The sequence below is a fragment of the Pezoporus flaviventris genome, unplaced genomic scaffold (genome assembly GCF_033815535.1).
Source record: "Pezoporus flaviventris isolate CSIRO_AGI_PZ_B2104156 unplaced genomic scaffold, CSIRO_AGI_Pfla_v1 ptg000036l, whole genome shotgun sequence".
In the NCBI taxonomy this organism is placed as follows: Eukaryota; Metazoa; Chordata; class Aves; order Psittaciformes; family Psittacidae; genus Pezoporus; species Pezoporus flaviventris.
This window is the reverse complement of record NW_026892584.1, coordinates 5,459,981-5,483,607: the sequence shown is the minus strand read 5'-3', so window position 1 is coordinate 5,483,607 and position 23,627 is coordinate 5,459,981. Positions and strand designations below refer to the sequence as shown.

Below are 23,627 nucleotides of genomic sequence, written 5' to 3'. Positions count from 1 at the left end.
CTTCACACCATATCTTCAGAAAAAAGGAAACATTGTTGGGTCTATCCATGTTTAAAACATTACCTGCAATCTGATCAGAGTAACCTTAATGAATCTTGACATAATAAGCCAAGTAAAACCTCAGGGACTGTGGTGAGGATAAGAAACATCTATACCACGTTAGCCATGCTTTTTAATTTAAACTGTTATCAACAATATTTTGATATCAACGATGTTAATAATATTCTTTCTGGAATAATATTCCAGGAATATTCCAGGATACCATTATATCATATCAGTAGTAGATGGCATTGTGCTCATCAGATCTGGTACTGCTTCCTGTGACGTAAACTCTTACTCCTCTTCACTATTCTTTTTCGAGTCTTCATCCATTTTCACAGTCCATTTATTATAGGACACATATTCTGAGGCTATTTGATTATTTGAGACTAAGCAAGGTTAATGACTGCTACAGGTCTGCGCTTCAAGTTCACTTCATAAACCAAAGGAAAGATGACTAACAGAGTGTTAAAATTTAATGAGACATATCAGATTAGTATTGAGGTATCCAGGTAATAGCGACACAATGTTGTAACAAACAAGTAAAGAATTTGATGAGTATTGTGTTAGATGATCTTGAAAAATAGGGAACAACAGGTAAGAACAGAATAATACGAATTCCATATTGGTACCAATATCAGTTCATGGTATTTTTTATTACTAACCTTTTCAGTTACACTAGTTTTATTATTAACTTCCATGCTTTTGTTTGGAGTTTCTACAGTATCCAAAGGGTGGGCAATCTTTTCACATGAACGTTTTCATAATTAAAGAGAGGCCAGGCTTACTCCTGCTCACAGTACACTTACAGATACTAGATAATATTGGAGATAACCTACCACAAGCAGGATTTACTGAAAGGTTATATGACTGTCTGATGAGGGTATAACACCATTTATCATTTTTTTCAGGGAAAAGAAATTAATATTTACCACGTAGCTTTCCCAGCACATGATCTGAACTGAATGAGACAGAAAATACCTCAGTCTGTAATTTAGAAATAGACTTCTTTTTTCAAAGCAGACCTAGACATACCCAGTTGCTGAAAGAGAAGAGCCACACTGGTGCCTGTAACAGGAAGGCTATCATGTAGAGGAGTCTGTATCAGCTGTCGGTCTCCAGCTCCCAAAGAAAACAACTTCTGTGGAAAGAATTATTTTTTAATTGAGTATAAATGTAATTTATATAGAATAAACAGGCTGTTTCTTCTGTTTAATTCTGCACAAATTATTTATTTTTCATACAGCAGTTTAAAGTCAGTAAGAATAACTGAATTGACCTACAGACATCTGAAATACAATTTGAGGACAACGCTCCTTGAATGGACTAGCATTAGGTTGTGCCTTCCTTGCATTTACATTTAATTAGTTAAGCAGTAACAGCTTTGAAAGCATTCAATATTACGTTTTCAATAATACATTAAAAAAACCTTCCAGAAGAAAGCCCAAAACCAAAACACAAAACTCCCAACCACTAAAACGAGAATAACTTCTTTTCCAAGTGAAGTTTTTCGATATCTACTGTCTGCATACATGTTTTAAGTATGAATATACTTATGATACACAGGAAGAGGACACTTTTGCTACTCCTATGTTCCTGCCCTACATACTAAAGTAGAAGTAAAACTTTGGTTTTAATTAATGCAGACAAGCATGACTTATTCTCCTTCTTCTAGCAGAGGAAAGAGCTCCTGGGTAAAGCTACATTTCTAGATGGAGGGGAGGGGTGGGGTGGGTGGAAACAGACAGAAGAGAAGCTAGATGTTCAAGTGAATCACCAAAACCTGTAATATGAGGTTCAAATACCACTGGAAAAGAGTCTTTCTGATAAGAAGATACAATCTAACTACTCCCCTTCAGAACAAAAAGGCTTAGAATGCAAAAAAATATGGCTGCCTGGAGAGCAATAGGGTAGATCTTGACTATGCTGAGAGGACATTTTGGCACTTACAGCACTAAGAGAAATTCCAAAGTAGCCAGGGCTATGGGAAAATCAAAAAAGAATCAGGGATTTGTAGGATTTCAAGAAGGTTGTTAATGCATATGTAGGGTGGGAAGTGTTAGAAAACGCGTATGAAATTGGATTTAGAATATTGCCAATTGCATACTTAGTTTCCAGATGCATTTCATGATAAGGATAGAACTTCCCAGTAGTGTTACAGCATAAAGTGAAGGCCAAACAAGTTAAGACCCAACTGGCTTGTCAGGAACACACAAATGTAGAAGAATCGTTTATTTAAATCAAATCAACATACAAACATGACTTTCTGCTTACAGAAAGCATAGGTAAAAAGCAGAAAGAAGTGTGTTTGTTTAAAACCCTTTTTCTTAATTTTAATGCATTGGCTACCTGGAATATTTAATTACCTCTGAGAAAACCACATTTAAGCTACTTAATTAATTACCAAAGAAAAGACCAATGGAATCCTGAACTGCAACAAGGAAAAGACATGGGGAAATGGACATGTTAACAAATGGCAAAGAAAAAAACCCTTTAAAAAAATCTTTAGCTAGCAGAAATATTCGTGAACACTCATTATTATTAAGAACTAAACTTATACAAAATGCATGATTTGTTATTATGTCTTGTAAAGAGCCAACTCACTCACAAAATTAACCCTTTGACCTTATCCTGGAATGGAATTTTTGCTGTCTTTAGAAAACAGGCCACAGGGAAAGCCCTCACAGGCCACAGGGAAAGCACTCAGCTGAACTATGATCTTTTTTCCTTCAAAAGTATTTCAAGAATTTATTTTTTGTTTTCTTCGTAAATTAAATTAACTGGAAAACTACTTTTTTTTTTTTTCCCCTCCCCACTTACCTGAGACCCTCCAGAAGCAGGGACAAGGCATGAACACAGATTTGCAATGAGTGTCTCTAGTGACACATTCAGGCTATCCACATACACAGTATAGATCAGGCCAAGGCAAGCCTAGAAAGGTACACAAAATACATTAGACTGCTATACAGGGAAGGCAGATGTCCAATTACTTGAAGAACTATGTATATATATTTTTTTAAAAGGCATGTGTCTTAAAAGTTGTTAACATAGCAGAGTCATTTCCATTTAAGACAGAGTAATTTGCTATAAAAGCAATCATTCATTTTAAAAAATAGTTTAGCTATTTAGAAGGGATGTATGGTGCTGGCAGGTATAGATATATTCTTTGCTTAAAAGAAAAAACATGTTTAAAATTTGTGCTTCATTCATCACACAAAAAGTGCTTTACTACAAGTTACTTTTAAAAATTACAAAACCAGTATAGCTTTATCTGTGCTTTGAATTCTGTGGATCTAACACTGACTTGTTTCCAGAGCAGAAGACTTTGATGAATCAATGAGCTTTTGAGACTCAAAAAGACTAGCATCAGGGATCAACAATTCCATACATTACTTACCTTACATTCTTAATTGTTTCAATATAAATATATTTTATTTTAAAATTAACAGTATATTAACAATTCAGCATTTTGGAGGTTTTTTTTCATGGATCCAGTTTTGAATGAGAAATGACAGATACAACTATCATTTTTACTAATACTTTAACATAAGATGATTCAACACTGCATTCTAAGAAGCCTTCGATAGAAAAATGAAATAAATTACTTAGTTATTAGCATCCTTTTGGTGTCCTTTATCTATTGTTATTCTGATAAATCAGCAAATATTTTAGGAATTCTCTCAGAAATAATTCCAACAGTAACTTTTCATATAACACATACTTAAGCTGTGAAACTCCTTGCCATGGGTTGTTGTAAAATCTAAGCATTAAGGAACTGGACAAATTATACAAAAAAGCCCCATACAACTGACACCTCTGGTTCAGGATGTTATTTAACTATAATTCACACTGAATTAGGAAAGTATTTTGTGGAATTATTTCTACAGCCTTCCCTATTTTCACACACATTGCTTTGCATTTGCCATGGGCCACTATGAAAGGCAAAATACTGTGCTACATGGACTTTTAATCTCACTCGGTACAATCATTCTTAATGTTTAATGACAACTTAGCTGTTGAATGATTTCCTCCCTTTGATCTGTAAACTGAACTATATTTGTTTCTGTTAATACGTATTAGCTTAATAAAAATTTAAGCTTTTCATTTATCTCAGATCAGTCATATTTCATCAGCTGAAAGTAATCCAAGATTCTAAACCTCTGTCATGCATCTTAATTAGATCTAGAAGAGACTCCGACATTCTACCTCACATATGGAGAAAAAACTAGGGTTTTGCCATTAATTTGCCATTATATATTTAATCAAATAATTGTTAATGCCTTGTTTTTACCTGAGCAAGTATGGTTTGGTCCTAATAATTCCCTTCATTATACAGTAAACTGAGCCCAGAAAAAAAAAAAAAAAATCTCTATTTCATCTTCTGTGAAAATTTAAAACTGCTTGGAGGGTAAAAAAGCACTGCTTTAACCTATGGGGGCTATTTACCGTCACAGACATTGAATTTTATCTAGTTCAATCTAAGACTACTTTTACTTTTAAATTCCCAGTTCAATCCTGAGATGTTTTAAATCAAAAGTACTGTCATTGCTTTTCATTAAAACCAGATTTGTCTGCTGACATATATTATAAATGGCAATTGCAAGTTCTTTACCCTGAAAATTTCTGGATAATCTAGTCTGGACACCAACACCAGACTTTTAGGAGCAAATACTTCTGCAGGCGGAATTAAACCGGACTCCTCTTCACCTTCAATTTCTTTTCCCTTGAAAACAGAAACACTGCAATTAATAATAAGAAAGAAATCTCATGCTGAAATGTTAGCATTCTCACAAAAAGTTAACATTTCTCAAAGCTTTATTAAAGAAAGTGCATTATTTGAAACTGGTAATGAAGTCAACTAACAAAAGCTGTTAAAACTCATCTGGGAATTCATGCACCAACGTACGTAAAATAAAGTTCTTCTAGACAGCAGTTTAACAGGACAAAGTTTCACATTAAATGCTCCCTGTTTCATGCATCAGACAGTGAAACTGATTACAGAATAGGATCCTTTCAGATCAAAGTGTTAGCTGATTTACCATCAACCATAATCTAAACACACAAATAACGTATTTCATAAAAGAATGTTTCATTGTCCTACACATTCATGTATTAAATTTCTTACAGAAATTCCACTAATGTTACAACTAAAATGATCTATGAAGTAACCTCCAGCCTGACCTAGTGAATTTGGAATCTGAAGAATTTCTGCACAAGAAAACTAATTCAGATTTCTCAAAAAATCTTTCCAACTGCTAAGACACCAAGTTTCTGTTACAAGAAAAAAAGAAGACAAAAAGAAGAAAACAAAGAGAAAGGTTCAGTGCAGATAACCCTGTAGTTGTTAATGATATTGTGCAAGTTGCTCTAACCTACTCGCCAGTGCTGACATTTCAATCACAAATATTTTATTATTATTCATGGCCAAAACTAAAGATGTCACTAAATATTTTCATTTCTAGAATTCCACAAATCTTTGACAAATTGATTAACTGAGTTAAGTTTTCAAATGACAGAAAGCCTGTGCTTTCCAATTTTTTGCATGTACTTTTCTCCACTCCCATACCACCCACCAAATTTCTAAATACTTTATTTGTTCCTCACCATGCATTCTTCTAAGCAAAAGTCACTACACTATCTTAATTAGGACTACGAGAAAAATTACTTCCATTTCCATTCCCTTTCCATATGACAACATTCCATTCCTGCCTTCTATTTTTGTCATGTTACTAGTTATCATTTCAGTTTATTAAAAAAAAACCCAACAATTCAACATCACTTTTCTACTAAATGGAAGAAGCCTGATAGAAATGTTCTTAAATACCAGGAATGCTGTGAGTTCATGTGTTTTATTTCACAATCTCAGTTTAGAACGTACGGTTTCTTTAAGCAAACACATGTATCTAAATAAAAGCAGTTAAAACAATTATATAAGTACTTAAAAAACTGACTTAATCCTTTTAATTATGAAAAATGTTCAGTTATAGTAAGCTTCATGTGGGAATTTTATTGATAGGAAAGTACAATCAAGAAAGTTGGAGGAGCACTGCCCTACAGCATAATTGTTCTAGTTGGAAACTAAATGGCTTTCTTCAACAGCAGTTTTGTTTTAACTAACCTACCTTACCTTCTACTGAAACAAAATATGTAACAGTCTTACCCTCTCCAGTCCTGACTGCACAGTCCTGTGTGCCTTGGTCAGAGCCAAATGGTGGCAGCTGAAGACATTAGCTTTCAGGTAGCAATCACAATTATCCATGAATCACTTAATCATTTCTGCCTGCACACCAAGACCTGTGTTTTATTACATAAATGCTTTCTTCAGTTCTAGCACCAAACTGAAAAGGTCACTCTGAAAAGGCCCAGTAGCTGGGTATCAGCTAGAAGTGGCACTGACAGCTGTAGGGTATTGAAGAGCTACTTCCTAACCTGACCTGCATTGCCCATTCACCCAAAAGTCAGAACTGGCATTTCAGGCTTGCGTCCTGAACATGGGCATGTTTCTTTTGGAAGCTGCTCAACTATAATCACTTTCTGTGTCAACCTATGCTAAAGCACTGCTCATACACACATCCCTCTGAGAGTAAGATACATAGGTATATATATATATATATATTTTTATGTACATGCACCTTGGTGCTCTATTTTCATTATCATATAGACAAAAAAGGGCATGTAATTTTTTACATGTATACCAAAAGAAACTCAAACATGAAAAATATGGGGTTTATACACAAACTAAACAAGACTCTGGAGTTCCTGTAAAACTGTCACTGTGATTCTTCAGGACATAAAAGTTAAGCGGTATTGATATATATAAAATCCTTTTTCTCAGCAAGATACTTAAAAAACCCCAAACACACACACAAAACCCAAAACATATAACAATGGCTATATTAAGCCAGAAAAAAATGTTCATCTATAGCTTAGTGTTGTCATTCCTCTAGTGCATTCTCTCTCCATCTCCAGCAGCTCAGGAATGCCCTGACCTGGAGACAGCTTACTATCTAAAAAATAATTTAATATTTAAGTAAAAATGGTTTAAAAAGACAGTACTTAGGTTTGTAATAACCAAGTTATTTAACTAAAAGATAAGTATAATATTTTCAAACCAAATATAAAACAATTGGCATAGCAACACACATACACATACTTGGCTTTGTACATAAATTCTTACTTAAATGGCAGTCACTACATACACAATGTACAGACTTAAGTCTAGTCTGCATCTCATTCCTAGTTTAGAATTGTGACTTATAAATTAATAGAGAAACACAGTAACTCAACAGCCACATGCCCCACACATTCATTTCCTTCCATCCATTATAATATTGACAGGGAAAGCTTTTACATTAATTACAGTCCCCTATCCCTACCCCCAAAATACAAGAAGAATTTTTAAATTATAGTTTAGTGGTTACACACCACTAAAGATAAAATCAACAAAAGTTTATTGTATCAACTGTTCTTAAGAGTCAATTATGAATTCTAGGCGTAACAGCAACAGCTTCTGGCTATCCTGACAATATTCGGAAAAATGAAATTAAAACGTAACTCCACATTTCTAAAGGCAAGAGAATATGGAAGTTTTTCTATATTCACATGGTACTAAGACAATGAAAATTAAGAGTGCATAGACAGAGAATAGGTTTCTATAAAAGACCATTTTCAAAAAATCCACTTAACATCAGATCAAGTCTTGAATTAATTCGTAATTAGATTTAATTTAAAACTTTCTGGGCACAATAGCAGCACAATATTGAATGGAAAAATAATTTATACTATAAAAACAATCTCTTACTTTATAAAAGACTTCCAGGAAAATGTAACATGACTAGCCATACTTCTTCTGTGGCTCAACTTTCTGACAGGCATGCAGGCACATTATTAGGAGTCAGTAGACTAGGTAGATGATCATTTCAAACACATGACTTTTAACATACTTTTCAAGCAAAGAATTAACAGCATAAGCATTCTGTAGCGATACTAAATATAAAGTGGTAAAACCATAAACCTAATTCTTTCCATTTATACTTTTGCTCAGGCACATGCACATTTTATCTTTCTTTTTCCCTTTTCTCATCTAGGAGAAAATATTCTCTAATAAAAACTAATAAAAGAGTTAGTTGTGGCTTTTTCCTCAATCAATACCTTTTAATTTTATAAATACAGCATTCCATTTACAATTAAGAATAACTGCATGTTAAGGATATACAAACTGAATGATTAATTTCATTGGTTATTTAAGATAATACTGATTTTTTTCCTAATCTAGTTGATTATTATAGTTTTTCTTTTGTACTTATATTGATTGGAAGATGATGACAATGGTACCTGGTACGCTGTTATGGCACTTCCCTGATATCTCTCATTTAGATTGTTGCCTTTTTTCTTGTATCATGAGGAGCAGTCATTTAACATACTTGTGACCTAAAGTAATGGGGTAAATGTACAATAACCAACTAATTGAACAGCATCACTTTATAGTTTATAAACTTACTCAATAAAAATATCTGAATTAATGAATGCATTTGTGCAAACATTTGAAAAAATCTCACAAAATAAAAGTTCACATGACCAAGTAATTAAAAAAAACCCCACAACATTAATCCCCTGACTGACAACCAACAGTTCAGAAAAATTAACTGTGATCAGCAGTTCATCATCACTTTGCTATTTATTTGTTTGCTTGGTTTCTGAGCACAACTTGTTCCTCAGTTTAGCCAAGGGATGTTCATGGCATTAAGCCCAAACTAGACAAATTCAGACTAATTATTCAAGAATTCTTTAATGAGGAAGTTACCGACAACTGGAGTTACCTACCAACAAATCAGGCATGATTTTCCAGATCCACAGGCTAGAAAAAGATTTAATATATTTCTAATACATGCAGTTAAAAACAGATACTTGTGGGTTTTATACACATTAAATAAGGTATTGTTTAATTTGGTGTTCTTTTGCTTTAGAAGCCCCTCTACATTTATAAAAGAAGCATAAGGACAACTTGGCAGACTGTGCAGGATTCTATCAAGTACACTGTAATGAGATAAGAGTTTGAAAGCTTGGTATTAGAAAAAAAAAAATCAGGTATAATAATAGTATCCTCAAATTGGTGTCAAAGACAACCTAAAGATTTCTTACAACTGTAATGTGCATTAAATACTTTCCTTCATATGCTACACACTGGGTACTATGGAAAAATTATTTACAGATTTTAACAGAGCAAGTGACAAGTCACAGAATCATAGAACAGAATCACAGAATAGTTAGGGCTGGGAAGAACTTTAAGATCAAGTTCCAACCCCCTTGTCATGGGCAGGGACACCTCACAATAAACCATGCCACCCAAGGTTTTGTCCAAACTGGCCTTGAAAACCACCAGGGATGGAGCATTCACAACTTCCTTGGGCAACCCATTCCAGTGCCTCACCACCCTTTACAGTAAATTTCTTCCTTATATCCAAGCTAAACTTCCCCTGTTTCAGTTTTAACCCATTGCCCCATGTCCTACCACTACAGTCCCTAGTGAAGAGTCCCTCCCCAGCATCCTTATAGGCCCCCTTCAGATACTGGAAGGCTGCTATGAGGTCTCCACGCAGCCTTCTCTTCTCCAGGCTGAACAGCCCCAACTTTCTCAGCCTATCTTCATACAGGAGGTGCTCCAGTCCCCTGATCATCCTCGTGGCCCTCCTCTGGACTTGTTCCAACAGTTCCATGTCCTTTTTATGTTGAGGACACCAGAACTGCACACGATACTCCAGGTGAGGTCTCACAAGAGCAGAGTAGGCATGTAGCTGTCCCAAGTCAGTACCCACACCGGGCTATTTAAGGATACATTAAAGGAAATGTAATGAACACTGCGAATCCATGAAGTCATACAATACAAAGTGCACAGGCTTAGCTTAATAACATGTGACTGATACCATTCCAAACTTCACTGTAGTCTCCTGCTTCTCCAGTATGCCCTATATGCACCACTCAGCACAACTTAAGCAGGCACAACGGTTAAATGAAGTAGTCCTGTGACATTTTCTACCTGATGCATTTTGCTTTATCACAAATATATATTCAGAGTTGAAAACTGTGAGTTTCAGATGACATCTTGTATGGACAAGAACAGCCTAAGTGTTTAGTGTCCACACTCAGCATCAAAGAGCATAGGAAATTTCTTTAGAGCTGTGCTGTGTGCTGGCTTGCCAAAACAGAAGTAGTAACACTGCACGAAACATGACAAAAGCTCAACCAATTGAACTGACAGCAAAGCTGGTCCTACACTTAGTGCTTTGTTTTACTTTTTATATACTTTTTACTTCTGGCACCAATAATCTCGCTGGGCTCCTGAAAATCAAACCAAAATCCAAACCACCAAAGTTAAATGGTCATTCACAGTTAGTATTAAGAAATAACAACAAAAACAGCCATCATGATCAGCATGTTAACTGAAACAGGCTCAAAACAAACAATTGGTGGCATCTCTTCAAGCAACGGTTATTTGACTTACAAAACTCTTGTGCCACAGAATGGTAGTAATAAAAATGCAGACAGAGTCACAAGAAGACTGGGCAAGCTAATGGAATTCACAGAGATTAATAAATACACACCAGGTATATTAGCCTCAGTTGGTCCTTGAAAGAGGCAGAGGAGGGACCACTCATGGATACATTATGTATGCTGCGTTCCTCTGTTAATCCCTAGACATTCACTCCTAACCATCCACAGAGACAAAATATTGTGCAAGATGTCTTTTCCTTCTGATCCCAAGTGATAACGCTTATGTTCTTCCAAGTAACATACGTAACATATTTCAATGTATCTTATTTAATTATACACTTTCACAGTATTATTTAGATTATAAAATAGTGAAACTTTTCAGCTGTACTATTATATTCAGTGTTCACTGGTAGTCAACAGCTTCAAGATACATTAATTCTAGTTTGATACCTAAATCACACACACATGGGGCAGGAAATCAGTTACGAGATTACAAACTTATTTTTTATTCCCTTCTTTCTTTTCTCTCTGACTGAAGGACTTCATCTTTAAGGACATAAAAAACCCTTACGCATTTATAGATATCTAAAATCTAAGCTGACTTAGTATCATTCATGATTTTAGACTTGGTCTCAGGTATGTGGAATAGAGAAAAAAAATAAAATTACAGCATTCACATTACAAGCAAATAGTTCTTTTTAGCTACGAATTCATTTCATTTCTTGTAGATTTATGTCAAAGTTTAAAAAAATCTGTGGATCACCCAATAGCTGATAAGGGTTGGACTCACACTCCAAGTTCTCCCTCATGTGGCAGTGGATTACAAAACGTAACTTTCTGCTTCCCACCCACTTTCATAAAAGCTACTGCAAGTACAAGATCTCTACTGTCAACTGTATTCGGCTGACCCTGAATGTCCTTAAGTGCTGCATGTATTAAATCAGCACATAAACGGACATTTTTATGCAAGCCTCAATTTCAGGTTAAGAAATTATATTAAAACTTTTACTGGAAAACAGGTGACTGATTTTGTGCTACTCCAGTGAAAAAGTGCAACTCATTTAAAAGACAAGATGTGGCAACCAAGAAAATAAATGACAGCAGCCAATTTTACTCATATTATCCTTATCCTTTTTTATTCAACATTGCTCTGATCTAGCTCTCAGTTTCCTCTTTTATGAAAATAATTTTGCAAGAACAATCATTTCAAGATGTCAGTTCTGCTTCCAAATATTGGCATTTCGCTTAAAAATAACAATCTAGCCAAAATCTACATTAGGAACTGAAGTCAATTTTTAAAGATGAAAATGATTCACCAATATAGTAAAAAATATTTCTGCTGCTGAATGTAGTTGAGGTTAAGGGATGTACACAGCTTGAGAACACATCAGCATTCCTTCCATCAACACAGAGCTGAGTTCTAGCACACATGAACTGTAAGTATCCTTCCTTTCCGGTCTTTTCACCCCCAACTTCAGAAGTTAGTGTATCTTAATACTTGAATATGTAAGAACAAATTTGCCACTTATCAAATCTCCAACACTGAAGGTTCCTAGATAAAGCAACTTCAAACCGTTATCCAACTCTCCAAGACTACGAGGTGTCTATCCTGGTGTCTATTCACCAACACCGCTCTTGACTTCCTTCAGTGGGAACCACTATGTCCTTCTGAGTTTTTGAACCACCTCTATGAATTGCCTTTGTTAGAACTGCCACTCACTTACAGATACAAAGACAATCCAGACAAGCTGGCCATACATTTCCACGGCAGAGGCATATGCCACTGAAGTGAGTGCATTTAGTTGTGAATAATGTTGAGCAGAGAAAAATTAGGTTTCTCTTCATGTCAGACTGAAGAAAATAATTTTGAACTGAGGCATGAAAAGTTAGAAAACACATATTGTTAGATGTAGCTTTGCAGTTGTGAAGGTGGAAGCTGGCAGGCATTTTTTGAAACTCAAAATCAAATGTGAACAGAAAGTGAAATGAGAATTGTACTTTTATTAATTCATCCAGTTCTAGAGAGAGAATGAACATGTCATTATGAAATTTTCACTCTAGTACTTCATTGTAATTGCCAAAACCAGTCTGCCCTATGCAAAATTTTGCAGTGAAATTGTGCCAAGTTCAGCAAGCCCACTTTTTTTCTACTAACTGCTCAGCAAAGAAGATTTAGAAACCATGCATAATTTTTTATTTCAAGAAAAAAATATTTAAAGTTTGCTTTAGTAATCTTGTGCCAATTGCTTATTTGGGACAGATCCCTTTCTCTACATGTGACTTATTCTCTGCTGGTCTTATCTGCAGCCAAATACACTCATTAGGCCAAAAAAACATTCATCATCAATTAATTTTATTTACTTTTCAGATAATACAAACACACGTATCCAATAAATTCTAACACATGTAAAGTTAAAATAAACTTAGCTGATGACTCCAGAATACAAATCTGCATCCTCCCTATAATCTGCTGTACTGAACTAAAACCACCGGTGAATGGATCTACTTCATGGCTTGTCTATGTGCACAGAATCGTATCACTGCAGCTGAACTTGTACTGGAATAATTACACCAGCACAAAATAAATTATCTTGAATTATAGAACAGCTAGGCTTGCAAAGGACCTTAAGATCACCTAGTTCCAACCCCCCTGCCAATAGGGGGCACTAAACCATGTCACCCAAGGCTCTGCCCCCAAGGTAAGGACCTCTTGTCCTGTCACTACAGTCCCTAATGAAGAGTCCCTCCCCAGCATCCCTATAGCCCCCCTTCACATACTGGAAGGCTGCTATGAGGTCTCCACGCAGCCTTCTCTTCTCCAGGCTGAACAGCCCCAACTTTCTCAGCCTGTCTTCATACAGGAGGTGCTCCAGTGCCCTGATCACCCTTGTGGCTCTCCTCTGGACTTGTTCCAACAGTTCCATGTCCTTCTTATGTTGAGGACACCAGAACTGCACACAATACTCTAAGTGAGGTCTCATGAGAGCAGAGTAGAGGGTCAGGATCACCTCCTTCGACCTGCTGGTCACGCTCCTTTTGATGCAACCCAGGATACAGTTGGCTCTCTGGCCTGCAAGTGCACACTGAAGCCAGCTCAAGTTTCTCATCAACCAACACCCCCAAGTCCTCCTCCATAGGACTGCTCTGAATTTCTTCTCTGCCCAACCTGTAGCTGTGCCCGGGATTGCCCCAACCCAGGTGTAGGACCTTGCACTTGGCATGGTTAAACTTCTTAAGGTTGGCATCAGCCCACCTCACAAGCATGTCCAGGTCCCTCTGGATGGCGACCCTTCCCTCCAGTGTATCAACACAGCTCGGTGTCATTTCAAAACATGACTAAAAAACCTATAGTAATGCACAGTAGATATTCTATTAATAAAAAAGAAAATTATGCAAAGATTGCAAACGTATCATAGAATGGTTTGGGATGGAAAGGATATCAAGATCAACTAGCTCCAATCCCCCTGCCATTGGCAGCGATACTTCCTGCTCAAAGCCTCATCCAACCCAGCCTTGAACACTGCCAGGGATGGCACATTCAAAAATTCCTTGGGCAGGCTGTTCCAGTGCCTCACCACTCTCACTGGAAAGAATTTCTTACTTCTATCCAATCTAAATCTCCCCAAAATAAGCGTTTGCACCCTGCAACAGTATTTTCCCTTGACTCAGAAAATTATTTGTGAATGTTCTGAATGCGACATTTTATAGTTTGGGATTTTTATGATTTCTTTCTGGAGAGGAGCAGAGAGAGGAAGACAATGTGAATGGCAGGAAATGGAAATGGAAGACTTGTGAATTATTACTTACGTGCATTTTCCAGAGTGATATATTTAATCTTAGCAACTTTGTGATCACAATGTTTTAACATACATATGCTTAAGACAACACATAAGAATGATACAATCTTGTAGTAAGACTGTTATAAACAAATGCTTGGGGTTTTGTGCTGACCTCATTGAGCAGATTTTTCGTAATGCAAGAAATGTAGTTGCACAGGCTCAGTTACTGGCATAAATCACTCTCTAATTTGTTGATGGCAGGCTTGGGGAGAGAGGATAAATTCCTTTTGAAGTGCACAGCAAGATACAATTTGACCATTAAGTTCCCAAATGAAGTGAGTCAACATTTTTAAAAAAGATTCTATCTATGGTGCTCTTCCAAGCACTGTTAGTATAAATTCTAACTGTGCAACTGGTAAGAAGCACGGCTGAGGTCAGTAGAAGTTCTGCTGAGTCAAATGTATTAAGTCTTTGTGTGCTCAGTGGTAACATCCAGAAATTGCTGTTAGAAATAAGAACCTTTTAGCAGACAGCATATATAGTACACAGAGCTATACATATACATGTATTTATGAATATATGTACGCATTTTTTTTGATGGCCAAAGTTACACAGAGTATATTAGTTTTATAGCTGAATTCTGTTCATTTGAGATTCTTCTGAATACCCTTTGGCTGCTCAACAGCTTCCAGCTTCTGTCACCATTAAAATAAGCTAGGCATACTATTTCTTTGGCTGATAGGACAAAGTTTTCTTGAAACCAATGAGATTTGAAGTTCACAGCAACAATTAGAATACAGTAATGGGGAGGTGGGTACCTAACACCAGAAAAAAAATTCTTTAAGGTACTATGACAGAAGAGGAAATAGGGATGTTTTGACCTATTCTCCTCCTAATTCCTGTAGATAAAAGTCAGTATGGCATCCGGCCCTATTTGCTAGAACATCTAAATGGCACCTTAAGCCAGACAGAAATGTGGACCAGACCAAGCATGTGCTGGAGACATAAAAAACTGGAAGGAGAAAACAGTGCAGTATCTCAGAATTGTTTACACTTTCTATTGGTAGAAACTTGAGGTCAGAGAGAAGTCTTGCACACAGAACTCTCCTGAAACATACGAAAGGAAGTCTTTAAATGACAACAGCTTTACTGTCATTAACTCATTATCAGACTGCCTCTAGTCACATACTCGTGTTCCAAACTCTAGACTCTGTCATGGTTTAAATCCAGCCAGAATAACTCAGAACCATACAGCCACTCACTCTCTCCCCCTCTTCTTCCACCCCACTCCTGGTGGGGTGGGCAGGAGATTCAAAAGAATGCAAAGCCCAACGGTTGAGATAAGAACAGTCCAATAACTAAGGTATAATACAAAACTGCTACTACTACCAATATAATAATAATAATAATAATAATAAAATAATAAGGGGAGAGAACATAAAACTAAAAAGGGAAGGAAAGAAAAAAACCAAACACAAGTGATGCACAGTACACAATTGCTCATCACACATCAACCAATACCCAGCCCAACCCAAGCAGCGTTCTGCCCTTCTGGGTGACTCCCCCCAGTTTATATACCGGTGCTGTGGTATGGAACACCCCTTTGGCTAGTCTGGGTCAGGGGTCCTGTCTCTGGTTCCTCCCAGCTTCCCGTGCCCCTCCTCACTGGCAGAGCATGAGAATTTAAAGTTCCTGATTGGGGTAAGCATTACTTAGCAACAACTAAAGCACTGGTGTGTTATCAGCATTGTTCTCAGAATAAAGTTGAAAACACAGCACTGCACCAGCCACTAAGAAAGAGAAAAATAACTGTTACAGCTGAATCCAGGAAAAACTCCTGTTAAGGTCAAATTTTCAAATGTTTCATTTTAATCTCAGACGAGGAACATATTCTCGTATAGCTTTAAGAAATGTAACTTGGACAACTGAGACTAGCATTGTAAAACAGAACAATTCATGAAGGACTGTATGGAAAAGCTGTATAACCTGCATCCATAGCATCAAATGAGTTTTATTCCCGTATTTAATGGAATAACATGTGTTCACCTTCCTTGTACAGATATGGAGTACTGACCACACTAAAAGGAACATCAATCTTTTTGACATATTGTCACAACTTTATGAGAGCTGATCACCAATAAAACTGACCAGCATCCATGCAGATAATAAATGCCAGGTCAGTTCAGAATGACAATACTGAAACAATGCAAAGTATGATTCATATATGTCAATAAATAAAACAGTATTTTATTTTCTCTCCAGGACTAGGAAGTTGAAAATAGGCCATCAGCTGATTACTAGAGCCTGTGCTTTTCTCTGGAAAACTTGTTATGACATCGAACTGCCAAGAGATTAAAGCGAATCCAGGGCTTTCAGAGAGGGAGAATACTTTTCTCTAGGTAGCTTTTACAGTTTCTATATTAATCTTGCACCCCAGGCTATCATAGGTACCACCCAGATATACCATGTGAATACAAGCTCCTCGCTTTACAGACAGCATTTATTTACGAATTATCTTGTAACAAACAAATAAAGCAGAAACAAAGGGAACCAGAATGACAGAAGTAGCCTTCTCAGACCCAGCTTGATCAATTGCATGAAAATGGTTCATGTATTATTATGCAGAAGGCTCAAAAAAAGGTTTGATAGTTCCCTTCTAGCATTCACAAGCTAAGAAATTCGTTTCTTTTCATTTTGCAGTTTAATTAACCACAGAAACTTTCAAGTGGTTAATTCCAGGTTTTTGTGAAGATGACTTTGACAAAGAGATTCTGCTTCAGCTGACTTTTGACCAATCCTGTGTATCAGCAAGGTTTACCAGGGGAAGGCTACTGAAAAAGAAGTCATTCTTGGGGTTTTTTTGAAATTTAATCTTACTTTTGTCTTAGTGAGTTATATCATTAGGTAAAAAAATTTAAAATTGAACAGTATACTGTGAAAAGTATTGTCCAGATTTCATTTCAAGCCCTGGACACCACATTTCATGGACTGTTTATTTAATGAGGCATGCATCTGAAAGGTTAAATCAATATTACTCTCATTGCCCAATGCTTCATAAGCTTATGTTTCATTACAGATTGTACATGTGCTGAATTCTTGTCTAATGACCATGTAATAGGGCACGTTCAATTATTCTCATAGGGGGTTAGAAAGAAACAGGAAGTTTAGCTATAAACAATGCAGTCATAGAATAAATTTCACCACAGCAAGTTCATCTGAAAAATATGCATTCTTTTCAACCCAGCCAGGAATGGCATTAGGAGAACCAACATCCTGCTGCACTCAGGTTTTTAATTATTTAATTTTTTTTTTAGTTTTGTTTTTTTTTTTTTAATTTTAATACTTAGGCAATATAAGAAAAAAAAACAAAACCTTTTAGTTAATACTGGATGTTTTGTGATGAGCATTACTTCAAAGATGGGAATACTGAATCAAAAGCAGCTGCTAGAAACCACAGGATAAATAACAAGTTTGCTAAATTTAGTATATATTATGAAATACATAGAGTGGAGGAAGAATCAGCCATTGTAAATTTTTATCAGCTGGGAAAGAACTACTATAGAATACTTCACTCTTTATTTATAAAATAAAGGAAAAATGAGAGACATTAACTAATGACAAAAATTTTACCAGGAAGATGTCAGCTGATCTAAACTAAAATTTAAGACTGAAATATATCTAATTTCTCATTATATTTCTGCTTCTAACGCCTTTTAATCATCTAAAGAAAAAAAATAAAAACCACCTAAACTGTAGCATTAATGAATTAAGAACTGTTATTATCTGGCTTCCAGTTGTGCCCAGAAAAAGAATACTACTATGTCACAGCTTTTAACTGCTCTAAGAATAAAACAAAGAGTAAGTACACTTGGATTATTAAAAGCAAATAATCAGTAATGTTACACTATACTAATAAAGGAAAAAAAATACTTGAGTCAGCCATCTATTTAATCATAACTAATTTTAACATACTTAATGCCAAGGTTTTACTTATTTTATAATTTTCACATGGGGAAATAAAACATCCAAAAACATAACAATGACATAACATAACAGATTATGTCATAGCAGAGATTCTGCAAAATACTTTACATCTAATGGGAAACAAAATGTCTATTTTTGAAAGACTGAGGCAGCCCAAAAAATAATTAAATACATGTTTAAAACCAACACTTCCAAGTGGCTGACACCCAAAATCTGACCTACCTAAAAACTGAAGAATTGTTCTATCCGTTTTAAAATCATGCCATTTACACCCACACTACATATATTTACAGGAATATGTACATACCTACAGCATAGCTTGCATACATTTGTCCTGTGCTGGCCTGATAAGAGCTGGCCAGCAGAGGGAGCAGAAGTTAATAAACAATTTTTAGAAGAACAAAGATGAGAATCATTCATGCTATGTCAAGCACGGAGCTAAATGAAAGGAACACAGTATTGGCTGTCCCATTAAAAAAAAAAAAAAAAAATGTGGTGGAGAAAAAGGAACTCTATGAAATGTTTTTGGCTGGGTTTGGTTTTTTTGTTGTGGGGTTTTTTGTTTTTTAAAGCAGGTTAGACAACAACACAAGGAAGTAGACTGAGCTTACGTTTGAACAAAAATACATGCATTTGTGTAGGATAGAAAGAATACATCCTTATCAGAAATGACAAAATATTTTCTGTTGTTTCTAGACACCTTTTTCTGTATTTTGTTACTTATTGTAAAGTTTTTACCTGCAGGTTAATCTCTGCTTCATAGAAAGTTAAGCAGGAACAGTAGTGCCTCTCTGAGTCTATATCGGTCAGAACCACCACAAAGAACGTTGGCTGTTTTCTCTCTTTTGAAAGCTGCCATCCTCCAGGCTGGCAAAACTAATGGGAAAAAAAAAAAAAAGACACACATATAGTTAAGCAGTAATATCAATTATCTTAAGAAATATGAAAAATATTTTTTAACAATACAACAAAACACTATCTGAAACAAGAAGCTCATTTTATTTACAGCAAACGTATTCAGGGTTGCAAATTCAAAGAAAATGGGGGAAATCGAGTAAGTCTTGGAGTTGGTCAAAATGATACAAATCTAGCTCTACAGACCTCAAGGGAGACATAATAAACCATGCAAACTGAAGATGTGTTCCTTTGAATTCAGTATTCAAGGTTATCTTTGCAGGGTTTAACAGGTAACAACAGAACTAAATTGACGCATTATGAAGGCAGGTTTCATTTGGAGAACAGGTTAGAAGTTGAAGCTGAAATTGTCATGTCTTGGAATGTCTCTACATTTTTAATTCCTCCACTTATTTCTCCATTAATTTATCTAATCAAACAGATATTCCACTCTCACTTACTTGCAAAATTATTCAATACTTACTACTACAAAAGACTACTTACAAAGCACTATTTTTCATCCATTTATTGACTACTTCAGTAATTTCAGGTGAACATTTGAAATTTTACAAGAGGTCATGTCATAGCAGGGATATAAGTTTTGCCACTCCTGTGAAAAATATGTTCAAGTTTAGTGACTTCTTAGTGACTTTAGTGACTTCTCAGGAACAAAGAAAATCATTTGCTTCTTGGATTCAAATAGGCTGCAGTTCTCCAAATAATTCACATGTACTTCAAATACTACGTTTCCAAGCTTTTGTAGCAATGAGCAGACTAAAACCTGCAATATTTAAAACACACGTCAAATAAGCCTAAGTCCTTTCAGCATTTGTTCCTTCAAGCTGACCAGGGCTGTAGCAGTGCAAGTCATCAGAACCAAAGACAGCAGCTCTGACCTCAGAAGGGAGATCCACAAACAGCATGAAGAAAAAGAGAACTATAGGTCAAAAGCAAGTGAAAAGTGTATGTTTTCAGGTTTTTTTTTAAATTACTAGTGTACATCATCAGTTAATAACTTGTAACAGAAGAGGCTGCTGAAACTCACAAATCAGTTTGCTGAAGATTTGTGAGATGGCCTGTATGGAATTTTATATTCACTGTTTCTTTTACTAAAGGCTGAAGTCACAGACATGAAAAATTCCCAAGTACTTTATCATTAGCAAAATTATAAACTCAGAATTTACATGTGGTGAAGGCAATAGCCCCTGTATGTATTAGGAATAAAAAGAAAATTAATTAAAAAATCCAAACTACCCCCACACCACAAGTTTCTAGAATTGTGAAACAATGTGGATATCAAAGGAACCAGAGAGATAGGTCAAAATCTCCTGTTTCCAGCATCTGCTTCTGCTGTACAGCTGTTAAAAACTGCAAAAGCATGAAGAGTAAGCAGTAAACAAACATGTACTACAGATTCATCTTTAGAACCTCTACAATAAAACCTGGGTAGTCTTAGGTGACTAGCAGCTAAAACTCTGCCTCTGCGATACAATTTATTTTACAGTCCTGGGAAAATCTTCAAAACCCAAGTTTTCTCATGTTACATTCTTCAAATTCTAGATAATCAGCTTAACACTTCTGAGTCTGTATCCTTAGAAGTGCTAAGCACCCACTCCTGCATCTAAGAATAACTGTTCTGAACATCAAAAAGTTCTCTGAGAAAAGACATTCTAGTCATCCTGAGCAAAGCATCCAGTATTAGTCCATGATAATACTGGCCTAATCTCCCTTTGTTTTTCATCCCATGTCAGTTTAAAAAATAAGAAGATACCACTATTAGTCCTGCAGGGCTGCTATAAAGATAATGCAATATGGTCAATATATATAACATCATAATAAAAGCATCACTTAAAAGTTTGACAATAAAATCATTCGAGTTTTGTATGTATTGCAGAGTTTAGGTGGTGTGTGGTAAATGAAGCTTGGAATCTGTAGCCCAGATAAAAACCCCCAAACTCTGAATAACTATTTGTTCAACAAGTATGAGACAAAATGCAAAGAATGCAGTAAGATTCTGTTAATAATGGAAACATTTCCACAGTGTACCATTAATACAGAATCATCCATACAAATTAAGGTTGCTCATGCAGTCCTAGCTCTGGCACTTCTTAAGCTCTGAATGCTTGAGTTTAGAATCAACGCTCTTTCAGACCTGCCAAGTCTACCAGTTCTGACAGGAGCTCCTTGCTGGTGCCACTGCCCTTTAGCTTTATGGGTAATTTCCCATCTCACATGTGTAAGCAGTAATCTATCAGAATTTTAGCTGCCCAGAATTCCTGGACAAAGGACTATTCTCCATACACCAAACACCACCTACTAAAGGCACAGAAGAGCCAGTATATTCAGATAACCCACAAACAATGTATTCTGCACCCAAATGACACGTATGTGAGGCTGGGATGTGTGGCTCATGCATTGCTGGTTTTCACATGATACACACAGACTATCAATTTTGAACTCTGAGCTATTGCTACGTTAAATTTGAATATACTTTTTGTGTTTATTTTAAAATAAAATACATTGTAATAAGCCTTTATTAGTAGGAATATTGCATATTGCATAAAATTTATCCCAACATCTGCCCTGTAAACTGGGAAATGCAAAGGGAAAGCCAACAGCTAAATTTTTTACTATCAGAAGTGATAGCTGGTGTGGGCAGGCTGCTCTCAATAGCAATCTCTCGATCTTTATGCATGCCTAAACCCTACTCATGTCAGTAAGAATTCTTCCCTATTTCAAAATGATCTTCTGTGTAAGGTATGCTTTCTAGATGTAACTGTTTTACTAGAAAACAACAAAATTAATGATTTTTAAGGAAAACAGCTGAAGTAGAGTACACTCACTGACTACACAGAGAATCTGTGTTTTCAAATAAACTGGAAGGAATTTATAAATATAGAGACTGAGGATAAAGTCAACGTGCTCCCCCAAGAAATCAAACAATGAATGATTCTCGGTTTCCTTAAAATAAGGTGATAAATATTAGTGTAATATTTGACATGCAAACAACATTGAGAAGAATGTCCAAACTAGTATAAATACAAGCTACTATCCAGTATGATTACCAGCACAGTCTGGCCACTAAGAACAAGAAAATGTTTCCTTACCAAACCAGATGCTATACCAAAACAGACAAAAGCACCACTGTGAATATAATTCAAAGGTCATGTGCTTCTTCAGTAAACAAGAAAAAAAAAAACAGGAGTTTAAAAAAGAACACACTCCCATATTGTTTCACTTATTTGCCAGAAGTCCTGGAACCAGAACATAACTTCTACTAAAGACATTGAAAATTGGAAATAATCAGATTGTCCAACTCATTATTTATAGAAATAAGCCTCTAATGGTGACAAGTGCTTAAAATCAACTCCAGACTACAACTGATTCCCTTCTAAAATCTGGTGCAAATATCCAGAAGTTGCGCTGAAGAATATGTAAGAGATCTTATATTCAAGGTGCTGCAATGATATTTCAAGCACTGTTTGAAACTGCAGGTTCCCAGTGAAGCAAAGAATTTTCTCTTGATTATTCCCACAAATGTTTTCAGACTAAACAAGAAACCAGACAGATTTTTAAATGACGCAGAGTATTTTAAAACAGTGTAACTGGGTTTGTTACCTTTAAAAATTTTGTATGTCATGTCATCACCACAAGCCTTCTCTCTAAAGTGTAGACATGATTAATGAATGTTTAGAAGTGACATTTGTTTCTTCTAATTTTTGTAAGCCAAACATGTCACCATTGCTTGATTCAGAAATTTGTTCCTTCTTTCCTACCTAGAGCTGTAGGTGTACTCCTGCTCCTTGCCCTGTCCTTCTCTTCTAAAATAAATCATTTTCATAAATCAGCATATACCTTAGATATACTGTATACAGCTCTGTTGTCTAGAATCATGGAATCATAGAGTACCCTGAACTGGAAGGGACCAATGAGAATCAAGTCAAACTCCTAAGTCCACACCAGGCAACTACAAAGTTAAACCATGTATCTAAGAGCATTGTCCAAATGCTCCTTGAAAACCGACAGGCTTGACACCATGACACTACCCTGGGGAACACACTAAAGCTGTTGAAAAATTGAAGAAAACTGAAGTCACAATTTCTATTAGAGTATTGGAGGAATTACTATGCAGGAAGAAGTTTTATTGCATACTGGGGAAATGACGACCAAATACTGTTACCATACTGAACAATAATCATATGGTGTTCAAGTTGCATTAGAGAAAAATTTTAGTCATTTGTCTCCTTACCCTGGCAGAACTATAGTATCTGGCCTCCATATCTATTGACCAGAAATTATTTATTTGCTGAATTGCATGTTAGAACTTTGTCATTTACGTCTGGGGTTGCACCCCAAGCACAACCAAGCCCATAACAATATTCTAGTTGGGTCTGTGTAGCTACAGACAAGAAGACTGCTCTCTCTGCACTTTACATTGTT

The 23,627-nt window shown here is 35.9% G+C and overlaps 1 protein-coding gene across 1 annotated transcript in view; it reads right to left on the bottom strand.

Annotated features, from left to right (window-relative positions):
- The window catches only part of SBF2 (SET binding factor 2), a 261,395-nt gene that overhangs the window by 128,669 nt on the left and 109,099 nt on the right, over positions 1-23,627 (bottom strand). Inside the window, exons 3-6 of the mRNA XM_061462974.1 lie at positions 19,032-19,169; positions 4,652-4,762; positions 2,860-2,970; positions 1,075-1,180 (exon numbers count right to left, since the gene is read on the bottom strand). Of these exons, the coding sequence (XP_061318958.1) occupies positions 1,075-1,180; positions 2,860-2,970; positions 4,652-4,762; positions 19,032-19,169 (466 nt within the window). The remainder of the gene's footprint in view (positions 1-1,074; positions 1,181-2,859; positions 2,971-4,651; positions 4,763-19,031; positions 19,170-23,627) is intronic.